Raw genomic sequence first — 13885 nt, 5'->3', positions numbered from 1 at the left:
TACAGACCTTCAGTAGGGTTCTGATACAGTTTTGTACTTGGGATGACATCCGTACTTAGAATAAAATCCAGACCCCTTACTTTCACAGTCTTCCATGTCTACCTGCCTCTCCAGTATCATTCCATCAGTTGTTCACTTGCTTGGTCTGCCGACTCTTCTCGTTTACTGAGAATACTCATCCTCTCCTGTCTGTATGGCGGGTTTTTTTCATCCTTAGTTTATAAATTTCAATGTCATCTTGGTACATTTAATCCAAAGTAGAACTGTGCCGTTATTCTTTCATGAAAGTCCCTTGTTTATTTCCTTAGTAGAACTTAACATGACTGGTGAGGTTTTTTTTTTTTTTAAGTTTAATTGATTATCAGATTTATTAATACTTACTTGGCTTCCCCGGTGGCTCAGACGGTAAAGAATCCGTCTGCAATCAGGAGACCAGGGTTCGATCCCTGTCCACACAAAACCTGCACACAAATGTTTACAGTAGCTTTGTTCGTGAAAGTGGAAGTTGTGCCCAACTCTGGGACTGTAGCCGGCCAGGGTTCTCTGTCCTTAGGATTTTCCAGGCAAGAATCCTGGAGTTGGGTAGCCATTCGCTTCTCGAGGGGATCTTCCTGACCCAGGGATCAAACCCTGGTCTCCTGCATTGCAGGCAGATTCTTTACTGTCTGAACCACCAGGGAAGCCCAATATAGTGGCCCCAAATTGAAAGCAACTTAATGTGTCCTTCTGTAGGTGAACTGATAAACAAATGGTAGTATAGCCGTAAAGGAAATGTTACCCAGCACTAAAAAGAAATGAACTATCAAGCCGTGAAAACACACAGAGGAACCTCAAATGTATGTTGCTAGGTGAAAGAGGCCAATCTGGAAAAGACGATCGACTGTATGACGTTTCAGAAAAGGCAGAACAGGACAAGTGAAAAGTGGTTGCTTGCTTGTTCAGGAGGAGGGGGAGAGAATGAACAGGTTAGACACAGGGCATTTTTAATACAGTGAAACTATTTTGTGGTTCTGTAATGCATGTCATGTATTTGTCAAAACCCATAGCATGGATATGTACACACACAGAGTGAACCCTGTTGTAAACTATTGGTCCGTCATTTGTAACAAATGTATCACACTAATACAGAATGCTAATAGAGGATATCGGGTCGAGGGGAGAGAGGATATAATATATGGTAACTCTGTACTTTCTGAACAGTTTTTCTGTAAACTTAAAAATGCTGTGAAAAAGTAAGATATTTTAAAAAGTGACAGGCTTAATAAGGGAGTCCAATGGAAGCCTATATATAATAGGCTAATAGTAATCAGTCTAATAATAACCTAGCCCTTGTACGTTTTTGAAATATGGTTCCTCAACTATAAAATCATTATGTTTTTGCACTAAAGGGTCAAAAATCGCTAGCAGCAATTATTAAAAAACAAAGGCAAAAAAAAAAAAAACCCTGAGAAAAATTACTTTTTAAGTGCCAGATTTTGTCAGAAAATTCAGGGGTAACCTGGATGTTAGTAGTGAGTGCTGGAATCTCAGGAGGGAACCTGAGAAGTTTAACTTAAAAAATAGAAAGGAGCCATATACGACATAAGTGGCGTGATGAAATACTTTTCCCTTAGGTGCTTGTGTCACTGGGTCGTCAGGATTTGGGAGCAGCGCATTTCAGCTGGTGCAGGCCTGATGTATAGGTTCCTGCCTTGCCATGGACCCACCTTAATCCCTGCACGTGTTCTTTCCTTTCTGTTACAACATACCTGTTCTAGACTGCATGCATGCCCAGTTGCACAGTCATGTCTGACTCTTTGCGACCCCATGATGGACTGCCAGGCTTCTCTCTCCATGGAGTTTTCCAGGCAAGAATACTGGAGTGGGTTACCATTCCTCCTCCAGGGGATCTTCCCAGCCCAGGGATCAAACCTGTGTCTCTTGCATCTTCTGTGTTGCATATAGGTTCTTTACCACTGCACCACCTGGAAGCCCTAGCTACAGAATTCTTTTTCTTTCAGGGTGTGTTCAAGTGAATTTAAAAATAAATTGTGACTCAAATAAAAAAAGGTAGAAAACGCAGTCCTACGAGGAAACACTGGAGAATCCTTTTGAAGAATGAAGAATCCTTCGGTTTAAATATGTAACCCTTCTCCCCAGTTTATTTTATAGCAGAGACATATTTTGACTTAACTAAATAAAGCTAAACACCTTTACATGTGAAAGAGATTTGACAGCATTAAAGATTTGTGAGAAAAAAAATAGCTTTAGAACGTTCAAAAAAAAAAGGACGTTCGGTCTACTGTGCTGGTTTATTAACATCTCTGTTTTCTGCCTGAATTTTGTTTGTTCGATGTTACATGTTAAAACTGCATTTTGAGTAGAGGTTTTATTTTTATGCTCCTCCACAGTTTATCAGATTTGGCTTGTATAAAAAAAACATCAACAAATACTACACTTCACTATGGTTTTTAAAAACTGTTTATTTTTATTTATTTGGCTGTTCCAGGTCTTGGTTGCAGCACTCTGGGTCTTTAGTTGTGACATGTGGGCTCTAGTTCCCTGACCAGGGATCGAACCCAGGCCTCCTGCCTTGGGAGCACGGAGTGTTTGCCACTGGACCACCAGGGAAAGCCCCAATTTTTAAAAGATTTATTTTTATTTATTTGGCTACTTGGGGCACACAGACAGGGTCTTCAATCTTAGTTGCAGCATGTGGGATCTAGTTCCCCTGACAGGGAGCGAACCCAGGTTCCCTGCTTTGGGAACAGAGTCTTAGCCACTGAGCCAGCAAGGAAGTCCCTTCACTATGATTTTGAAATCTCTCTTATTTAGCTTTCATTGGTGAGCAGTATTTTACACTCATCTGAACCTGACACATTGTTCTGAGTGATTTAAAATATTTTGTGTTTGCCTAACTTGGGGATAGGTTATTAATAACTGATCTCCTATAAGGGATAAATACATGTAGCAATATGTAGCAGTGTATCTTCTATGGTTCATAGGTAAAAACCTAGTATTCAGTTCATTTAACTAGCTTTAATCAATTAGCCATCTACAAGTGCTGATCATTAGATTTCCTAATTAAGCAAGATGACATGTTTTTAGTTAGTATTCTGATATTTTCCGTTGTTTTCCAGTCTGCTGTTTTACATCGGTGGAATCATTGATGGCCAGAGTGGTTGTGTTTTGTCCCGGGTCCTGGTGGTAGAATGTCTAGTTGGATATTGATTACTGCCTTTGTGTTTTGCGTAAACTTGTGAAACTACTGGTGTTACTTTCTTTAATGTAACATTGTATAACATTAAGTTTTGTGATTGGTTTTTCAGGTTAATAGCATAAGAAGTCAACAATTTTATTTTTAAACTCATGAGTATCTATTTACTTTGGTAATTGACTGTTCAGTTCAGATGCTAAGTCGTGTCTGACTCTGCAACCCCATGGACTGGAGCATGCCAGGCTTCCCTGTCCATCACCCACTCCCAGAGCTTCCTCAAACTCATGTCCATTGAGTTGGTGATGCCATCCAACCGTCTCATCCTCTAATTGACCGTGGTTAAAAAAAAAAAAAGTAACATGTTAAAAAAACGTGATTGTCATCGTAAGGGCTTTCTTGAATTAATAAGTAGAGTGTTTTTACATTATTACTTAGTTAATATATACTTAGTGTGTATTCTTTAGTTATACTTACTGGCTACTTCTGAAAAGTCTAAGACATTTGGGGGTAAATGTGTAAATCTCTGCAAATTAGATGATTTTATGTGAGATTGGAATGTATAGGAAGTTCAGATTTAAAGATATATGACAGGGCTTCCTTCACACGTAAGGATTATTTCCGTTTCATGTTTGTAAATCAGGTACAGCCTGTATTTCTACAGTGTGAAATACCTCTGATTTCATGTTTTGGCCTGCATGTTAGACCTGCTTTATTAAAATAAATGGTTTAAGGGTTGTTTGCTTTTTGTAAATACATATGCTAGTCTGACCTTTATTAACTTTTTTTTTTTTTTACTTAAATGTTTCAGATTTATTTAGAAGGATGGGGAATACTTTTGTCATTAATGATCCTTTAAAAAACTACATATTTGGAAATGGGTCTTATTAATAATTCAATATCTACACCTAGAAAATGTTCAAAGAGTGCTTTAGAATTCTTCACAATTTTAGATACATTTTAGATCTCTTGTTCATTTGTAGAGGTTAGAAAAGCTTTGTAGCATAATCTTCATTTTTCTTCATTAACTTGGTTTTGGATAAGGGAGATTTTAAAACATACCATATTATTGTCTTAGTTTGAGATGATTCCATGTGGGAGGTTATCAAGAGACATTGTGAGACAGTTATTCAAGAGGTTACTTTGCATACAGTTTATGTGCTTGTGATTTTATTTAAAGCAAAGGTCAAAACTTTCTTCCCTACCAATTCATACTTCTGGACATTTTTGCTATTATGCTATGAATTTAGGTATTTAGTAACTAATAAAAAAGCTTTGTATAAATTTTACTCACAAAGATGACCTATGTGGATAGTAGTTGACATAGTTTATTACTAATTGTGTTTCATTTTGTAGAGGTCTACTGAGCCAAGCTAGGCTACATTCCATTGCTGCTGAAAAAAAGAATTATCTTCAGGAGGAGCCCACCTCTTATAGAAGGAATGCCAGCCAATTTGATTGGGCTTTAATGAGGCTAGATAATTCTGTCCGAAGAACTGGCCGCATCCCTAAGACTCTTCTACAAAAAGTCTTTGATAACACCTGTCATTCAGGTATTTCAAAATTTTCTATTCAAAAAGTTGAACTTAAATTCTGTTTTGATGGTAAGCTCATTACAGAGCACATTGTTTGGTACTTTAAATTTTGTCATTTCTATTTGTGATTTTATGTTATGGTTGTGTTTTTTTTTTTCCAATTCAACAGAGCAAAGTTTTGAGTGAAGCATTTTGTTTTGCATGTTTATTTCAAAATCAGCAAATAAAAATTGTCTTTTCCCACAGTTTATAAAAGAATCACTGTCAGTGGTAAATTTTCTTGGAAGATACTAGTTTTTATCTTCTCTTGCATAGTGTCTGCTTTCCCTAAGATGGTCATGTATGAAAATTTCCAGAAAGACTGAAGACTGATAATCATTATTTCACTTTCATTTTCACTTAGCTGTTAACATTCAAGTCACTTATGCAACTTAGATAATCTAATAGAAACTTATAGGCCCTCAAGTCCCCTCCCCCCAACCCCCCCAAAAAAACCAGACCACACAGGCTCACACAAAATCCTGCATTCAAGCCACAAGTATAATTTTGTGTATAGTTTTGAGACCGTTCACCAGCTTCCCAAAGCTCATCCATGATTTCAGTCACATTAAGAAGCTGTAGAATCTAATGATGAGGAATACCAAAGAAGTATCAGTAATAACTGGCATTTAAAGACAGTTTTTATCATTTTCCGCCTTTGATTTATTGAGTTACATGGCTATCACAGCAGTCAATTTTAGAACATTTCTATCACCCCCAAAAGAAACCTCCACACCCCTAAACATCAGCCCTCAAACCCACATCCCTTCTAGCCCTAGACCACCGCTAGTGTACTTTCTTAAAGGTTTGCTTATTCTGGATACTTTATATGAACAGAATCTTGGCAGTAAGTGGTTTATTTTTGTTTTGAAATCAGCTTTTAGGGACATGCAGCTTAAGGGAGAAGGAAGTTAGTGTTTGTAAGGGATTGTAAACCTGAATTGAATATTCATGGATTTTAATTGGGCTGCTTTGTACTATTTGCATAAAATACTGAGAACCATAGCCTTTCAGTTGTAAGAAGTAGTGCATATAAATTAGCTCTTTTGTATTCATGTACTCTGTAATCTTGCAGATTGTATAGATCTCTAACCTTATCCCTAAGAAAGCAGACCAATTTTTAAAACTTTTACTGACATTTTAAATACCTGATGATTGAGATAGGATTTTTCTGATTTATTAGGACCCTTTTAGTATTACCTTTAGTGAGGCAGGAAATTTTTAAGTATTTACAGATTTCAGTTTAGGTTTATCTGTATGATACTGGGTACTGTGTTAAATATTAACCATTAACCTGTTTTCATAGGTAGCCCAGGTGGTAATCAAGCCTTGCTTCTACTGCGCAGCTGTGGGTCTCTCTTGCCTGAGCTAAAGCTCTCTGAGAGAACAGAATTTGCTCATAAGATATGGGATGAACTTCAGAAATTGGGTATGATTGTTTGAATATATGATATGTATAAAGGGTGTGGATTTTTTTTCTTGTAGTAAAAAAGAATTTCTTTGCATAAATGTCATTCAGTTTTATGGAGGGGTTTACTTGATTCATATTTTTTGTGTGTGATATGACTTATTTGGTGAGTTACAGTGACATCTAGGGGCATTAAGAATAAAGTAATTTTTCCTAACAAGTAATACTTTACAGGTAAGTTAGAAAGAACAAAATAGAAAGACATTTGGTCTGTCAAAGTTACAAATGCACATACTGTTTGACCAAGTAGTTCTGTTTGTTAAAATTATTGACATATCAAGCATTTCAGTGTTTTAATATGTCTTATTTTAGAAAATGTCTTTTGAGGTATACTTGGTTTACAAATTATTTTAACTTCAGGTATACAACATAGACCATTTGTTAGAATTTAGATAGTTATACTTACATGTGCAAAAGGATATTCTTCATTGTAGCTTGTTTGCAATGGTAAGAATTTGGAACCAACTCTAATGTCCCTGACTAGGGGCATTGGTTAAATAAATTAGACTGTCCCTAAAACGGAATATGGTGCAACCGTAAAAAAAAAAAAAATGGAGTTCTTCATATACTAATGTGGGGTGTTCTCCAAAATATAGTTAAAAATTAAGATGCAGAACAGGGTGTATAGTTGGCTACTGTTCTGAAGAAAAATATTTACATGTGTCTGTGCATATAATAAAATGTTTCTGGAAGGGTAGTATACACTAGCTAAAATTTTTACTCTACTTTTTTCTTTTAAACGATAGTTGATTAGCTTCCCGCGTGGCTCAGTGGTAAAGAATCCGCCTGGCAATGTAGGAGACATGGATTCGATCCCTGGGTGGGGATCCCCTGGAAGAGGAAATGGCAACCTACTCCAGTATTCTTGCCTGGGAATTCCAGTATCTTTTAATGCTTTTTCAGTTTGGGACTGTGAACATAGTACCTATTCAAAAAATAAAATAGTGTAAAGATAATTTGATAAAATTCAGTGTTCATTCCTGACTTAAGAAAATCTTCACAAACTATATATGTCTATATGTCAGTCACATAATTTAAAGAGGCATGTTGAACTAGAAGTATTTGTGAGAATGGGTTATATTCTTGAATAGATAAGAGCCCTTACACCGTAGTCATGACATTTAATACTTCAATAGAAAGACATGTAGTGCTTTCTAATTTAACTTTTCACAAATACTTTTCCTCTACACTGTATATCCTTTGTGGGAGTAAAAGTCATAGTATCTTTTTCTCTTTGCCAGTAGACCAGTGCTTTGAACTTACTATACTTGTTAAATAGTTGTTGAATTAATATTGTTAGAAACCTGGTAGTTGCAACTGTGACCTGTTCGCAGACTTTTAAAGCTGTAAGAGATTTTTTTTTTGCCTCGTCACACAGCATGTGGCATCTTAGTTCCTTGACAAGGGGTAGAGCCTGCCAGGGATAGAGCCTACGCCTGTTGCCTTGGAGTACGGCATCTTAACCACTGCATCACCAGGGAAGTCCCAAGCTATAAGAGACTTTTTAAGCTTAGATAACATGTCCAAAGTTACAAAATGAGCTGTGAAAGAGCTGAGACTGGAACTGAGTTTTCTAGAGTAAAGGGGATTCTGGGGGAAACACTGGAAATGATAGGCTCTCATTTCAATGCCACATGTTAAATTTTTTTAAAATAGAATTACCTCTGGTGTATTCTTGGCCCCATTCTGTTAATCTGTCTCCTTAAGTTTTTTTGTTCAAGTTGTTTCATCTCTTTTAGAGTGTTCTTTGTTTCTTACTCTTGAAAGCAATCCATTTTTCAAGCTATAATTTAAATCCCTCCAATCTGGAGTTTTACTTGCAGTCCCAATTTGTGTCTCATCGGTTGCCTGCATTAGAATTGTCAATTTGTCTTTTTAATATTAATAAATACTCTTCTCTCGGCGGGTGATGGTCTTACTCATATTTGAATCTTCGTCATGAACCTTCCAGTGTTTTGCATATGTTGGGTACTAAAGTAATAGTAATTGAAATTATAGAAAATGAACTTCAAAAAAATTAAAATTTTACTTCATTTAATAGTGAGACTTTAACATGGTTTAATTTTGAAAGGCTCAGTAAAGTTTATAGTGAAAGGCTTGGACCGATGTTCCCCAGGCACCCAGGTCCACTCTTGTCAGTCAGTCAAATCTTAACTCAAAAAAAATTCTCTTAAGATAATAATCACATTTTGGAAAAGGATAGATGTAATTTTTTTTAAATAAAACTATTTTCTTACAAAGGCTATTTATTTGAAACTGCAAAAAAAACTTTGCTTACTAGAGCTCTGATTTAGAGACAAAAGTAGGGATAAAAACTGCTCTGCACAAAAAAGCACAAACATGTTTTTAAGTATAAGTATTAGGGCAGGTCCACATTTAATACAGTTACATAATCTTGATGAAGGGAACTGTATAATGCCATCTTCAAGTCTCTGTGTCTTTCTTGGATAGTAGAATGCCAAGCTAATAAACATAACTGCACATAAAAGCCCTGTGAGGTGACAGAAAAGTGTCAGACGTTTACTGTGGGCAAGCACAAGGGAGTACATGGAGCAGAAAGTAATCGTCCAGATTACACCGATGGATGAGTGAGTGCAGATCTAGCAAGAAACCTGGCTTCTATCTAAGATAGTAAGGTTTTAAAATATTCTTTTGAGTTTGACCAAAGTAAATTGATGCTAATTTGTAAAATTATTACATAATGAGATTGAACAAGAACATGATACTGTGACATTAAAAGTAATGGGCAGTACAGCCAGAGCCAAGAGATGGAATTAAAGGTACACAGGTACATGGTAAGACACATAAGGACAAGCTGTTTCATAGCTTTTTATTATTAAAGTAGGATGCTTTAGGATGTTGTCCTGAGTTTTTAGTGTTAATTTTAGACAGTTAAAGACTTTCTCAATTCACTCTATGAAAGATAACAGTACTTATTTTTTTAAAAAATTCTCGAGAAATGACCCATGAAATTAACTAGACATAACAGTAAATATGGGGATAACATTTTTAATGAAATTCACAGAAATATTTTTGTCATTTGCAGAACTATGTTATTGTGACAGAAATAAAAAAATGAAACCTAGTAGAGTTATGTTAACCTTTATCTTGACCATAAAATCTTCCTGAAAAACCACAGTAGATGTCAGTTACCTGGATTTTGAGCAGTGTTCTCAGCTTTTCCAACTTCCATGACGAAATATTTTTTCTAGAGGAATATTAGAGGAAGATGCACACTAGGGGAAGCAATTTCTGACCGGAAGGGAATACTATGCTTCATAAGTAAGAGACCTTTTAATGCTTGAGTAGATGGTTGCATGTAACTGTCCATTAATTCAATAGTTAAACTCTTGTATACTTAGTTTGCTCTGTTCTGATAGGATTTCTACATAGATGAGTCTAAATATGTGGTAAAATTCTGAATTGATCATTTTATCCTTGTTACATTTAAGTGCACATATTTTAGTTGTGATAAAGGGTATGACTTTACTCTTCTAAAAATTTTATATAAATTTCACTTGTAGGAACTGTGTATGATGTAAGTCACTATAATGCTTTGCTTAAAGTCTACCTTCAAAATGACCATAAATTTTCACCAACTGACTTCTTGGCAAAAATGGAAAAAGCAAACATTCAACCAAATAGAGTAAGTAGTTGCTATTACAGGTGTGTTTATTGGTCATATCAACTTTTGTTTTTAACCAAGAAAAAAAATTATTTAAAAGTGTTTACTGGCCCATTTCTTTGACAGGTGACATACCAAAGGTTGATTGCTGCTTATTGTAATATGGGAGATATTGAAGGTGCCAGGTAGGTAGTTTTATAAATGTATGTTTAAGCAAACAAATATGTAAGTCTTGTAGACCTAGAATATAGTCACTTTAAAAAAAATTTTTTTACTTAGTAAGAAAATTGTTTCAGAAGGATTTTATCCTAGCGAATTTGGTCATATGACTTAGATTAAATACTAAATTGTGTAAAAGGGGAAGGATAATTGAAAATTACTATTTTAATTAAAAGTATAATTTATTGGAGCAGAAGTTTAAAATTGTTGGGTTAAAAGCTGGTTTTACTTTTTTTGTTCATTAAATTGCTGTTTCCAAAAACAAATGTTGGTAACTATTTACATTGTATTCATTTATAAAACTTGATAATACTCTCTTTATTTCACAAATGTTTTATATAAAATCAGTTGTGACATTGTTCATGTATAGTTTATTCCTACTTTTAGATGGAGGGTTTAGGAAATAAGGAATAAATTGAAATGTACAATCTCATTTTTAATGAAATGAATCTTGTTAAACTTTATGCTTTTTGAAGGTTAATTAGTAGTACAGAAGTCAGATTTTTAAAATTTACCCTCTGTCTTTAACAAGTGTGCTTGAAAACTATTGATACAACTTCAGGGAATGGGATTTTTGTATCCACATAATGTAAAAAGTGTTTTTCATGTATTTCCAAGAAGTATTTTTATTTCTCTTTTCTTGCAGCACGATTCTTGGGTTTATGAAAACTAAGGATCTTCCAGTCACAGAGGCAGTTTTCAGTGCTCTTGTCACAGGGCATGCAAGATCTGGGTAATGCTCAACCTAGGGATTTCCTCTCAAGTGAGGTTTAATTTATAGGAAGCTATTGTAGAAAATTCTTAAAACTATGTTTAACTCTCAAAAAACTCTTTTGAGTCTATGTGGTAGAATAAGCACATCTTAATATAAGTTATTCTTAAATTATCTGTTTCATTAAATTTTTATTTGAAGGTTTTCAGTTTTAAAAACTGAACTTGATCCAAAGTAACTGACTTTGTAGAGTTTATTAACTGTTTTGCTAGTGCCCTAGAAAATATTTTTATTTTTGAAGAATATTTTACTAAATGTTATTCTTTCCTAAAAAGATAAATTTGAGTCATAACATACCCAGTGGAAGAGGGCACATTATTTAATGTCTGTGATTATTGTATAATTTGGTTTCTTTTTTGGAAAAGTTACCTATAAAAATTTGAGATGTTAAGGATCTTTATTATTTTGGAAACCTATTACTAGTTTAATATGTATTTTTAATACATGTTAATACATATACATTTTTATAATATATATCTAATATGTATTTTTCCTTTTCTGATGTTATGCTTCTAAATGTACTTAAGAATTTTTAATAAGTAGAGGAAATATATTCTAGATTAAATGGTATGACATTTGGCGGTATTATAGTAATCTGTTTTGTTTTCTTTGAATTAATGTACAGAGATATGGAGAATGCAGAAAATATTCTCACAGTAATGAAAGAGGCTGGAATTGAGCCTGGTCCAGACACATACCTAGCACTGTTGAATGCATATGCCGAGAAGGGTGATATTGACCATGTTAAACAGGTGTGACTTACATAAATAAACATACATTTAAATCATTTGTATAAACTCTTCAATTTTATGCAATATGGGAAAGTGTAGTATATATCTGTTTTTAATGATATCTCTTATAGACAGTCTTGAAGGAGAATTCTTACTATAGTTCAGTACTTTGCTGCTGATGTAACAATTATTGCTGAAACAGAATATTTTCTGTTATACAAAAGAAGTCTTAAACCTTGAGATGGTGTGTGTCCACAGTCTCTCAGTCGTTTCTGACTCTTTGTAACCCCATGGACTGTAGCCTGATAGGCGCCTCTGTCCATGGGATTTTCCAGTCAAGAATACTAGAGCGAGTTGCCATTTCCTACTCTAGGGGATCTTCCCGACCCAGGGATTAAACCCATGCCTCTTTGAGTCTCCTGCATTGGCAGGCAGGTTCTTTACCACTGTACCATATATATAAATTTTAAAAATCTTGGCATTTTAATTTATTTAGATTTAATTAAAATTTTGCATCTCACTTGTTCTTTTAATTTCTGGACCTTCCTTTAGACCCTGGAGAAAGTGGAGAAGTCTGATCTTTACCTTATGGATCGTGATTTATTGCAAATTATCTTGAGCTTCAGTAAAGCTGGGTATCCTCAATATGTCCCAGAAATTTTGGAAAAAATTACATATGAAAGAAGATATATTCCAGGTAGTTTTAAAGTTTTTATTTTCATAATTTTTCTAAAAATAAAACTTTTAACGTGACGGAATGGACATTCTCTAGCAATAGGGTATTGTGGTAGATGAACATAGGATTCTTTTAAAGCTTTAATAAATGAAAAAATTGAATTAATGAACACATGGGAATATTTTGATTTGGAAGTATTTGTTATTTAGGCAGATAAATCCTTTTTTGGTATTTACAGTTCATAAGTTTGTCTTTGATGTTGATATCAATGGGAAAACAGTAACAGATTTTGTTTAAATCAGTAACAAAAGATGTCTTTGTTTTCTTTCCAGATACAATGAACCTCATTTTGCTTTTAGTCACTGAAAAATTGGAAGATACGGCCTTGCAGATTTTATTAGCATGTCCTATATCAAGGGAAAGCAGTCAGAATGACTTTGGCAGTTTCTTTTTACGACATTGTGTGACTATGAATACGGTATTCAAATAGTCCATTTTTACTTTGTAGACAGTGTAATCGGCAGTGAAATAAGATTGTTTAAAATAGAAGAACATATTATGAGACTAGATCAACTATTAATATAAATATTAAGAAAGCTTTGTTTTTGGGTTGGAAAAGTTTTGGGCAGAAAGAGGATGAGGGGTTCCCATTTTTCTTTTGTCTCAAAAGCAGTAGAATATTTGCAGAAGGTCAAATGGTAGGATATTTGCAGATTGAACTGATGTGTAGTGCCTTTCTTTTCTAGCCTGCAGAGAAGCTTAAAGACTACTGTAAGAAGTTAAAGGAAGCCCAGCTGCACACATCGCCTTTGCAGTTCACACTCCAGTGTGCTTTAGTGGCTCAAAAACTCGGTACTATATTCTCATAATTAGAACTCACATAAGTAAGTTTTGCTGAGGTAGCTTTGATATATTTTATGGTATCTCTTTCAGATTTGGCAAAAGTTCTGATGAAGGCTTTGAAGGAAGAAGGTTTTCCTATTAGAACTCATTATTTTTGGCCGTTGCTAGTTGGACATCAGAAGGAGAAAAATGTTCAAGGTTTGGTTTTACCTTTTACAGATACAGTGGTTCAGGTGTTTCTGTACCCATTTAATTGAGTTATTTGAGGAAATATACTTATTAAACCTTATGAGGAAATAGAATTGGTTTAAGTCGTGGTAAAGTATTAGGTAAAAGCCTAAAAGACAAGCATAATGGATTTCTTTGATCTTAATTTCATTTCTTATTTCATCTCTAATCTTGATATTCAAACTTGTGATTGTGGCTTTAAATAGTTCATCATTTTTAAGTTCTTCAAAAAACTCTTCAGTTCTTGATTTTACATACATATAGTGTTTGAAATTAGTTTATCTAACCTTACTAAAGTCAAAGTTAATGTACCGTACAACTGGACCATTTTCTTTCTGGACCAGTCTGTTTTTCCTTTACTGAGCTGTTACAATAATAGGAAAGGCAAGAGAACTTTTATTGCAAAATAAGTGCTCATGGCCTGACAGCCTACTGATTGAAGGACAGAAATGTTCATTCTTTCAGGTTCTTAAGTACGTTTAAGCATTTAGCATACTTTTCCCTGTACACATGGGATGTCTATAGGATATGAATAAGAATTGAACAAATATTAAAT

At 34.5% G+C, this 13885-nt stretch overlaps 1 protein-coding gene across 1 annotated transcript in view; it reads left to right on the top strand.

Annotated features, from left to right (window-relative positions):
* The window catches only part of LRPPRC (leucine rich pentatricopeptide repeat containing), a 99032-nt gene that overhangs the window by 4727 nt on the left and 80420 nt on the right, over positions 1–13885 (top strand). The window contains exons 2-11 of the mRNA XM_052647793.1: positions 4550–4746; positions 6074–6196; positions 9760–9881; positions 9987–10045; positions 10726–10812; positions 11477–11603; positions 12135–12279; positions 12591–12736; positions 13005–13110; positions 13192–13299. Coding sequence (XP_052503753.1) covers positions 4550–4746; positions 6074–6196; positions 9760–9881; positions 9987–10045; positions 10726–10812; positions 11477–11603; positions 12135–12279; positions 12591–12736; positions 13005–13110; positions 13192–13299 — 1220 coding nt within the window. The remainder of the gene's footprint in view (positions 1–4549; positions 4747–6073; positions 6197–9759; positions 9882–9986; positions 10046–10725; positions 10813–11476; positions 11604–12134; positions 12280–12590; positions 12737–13004; positions 13111–13191; positions 13300–13885) is intronic.

The sequence above is a fragment of the Budorcas taxicolor genome, chromosome 11 (genome assembly GCF_023091745.1).
Source record: "Budorcas taxicolor isolate Tak-1 chromosome 11, Takin1.1, whole genome shotgun sequence".
NCBI lineage: Eukaryota > Metazoa > Chordata > Mammalia > Artiodactyla > Bovidae > Budorcas > Budorcas taxicolor.
Note: the sequence above shows the minus strand (reverse complement) of the source record. Positions and strands in the feature narration are given on the sequence as shown.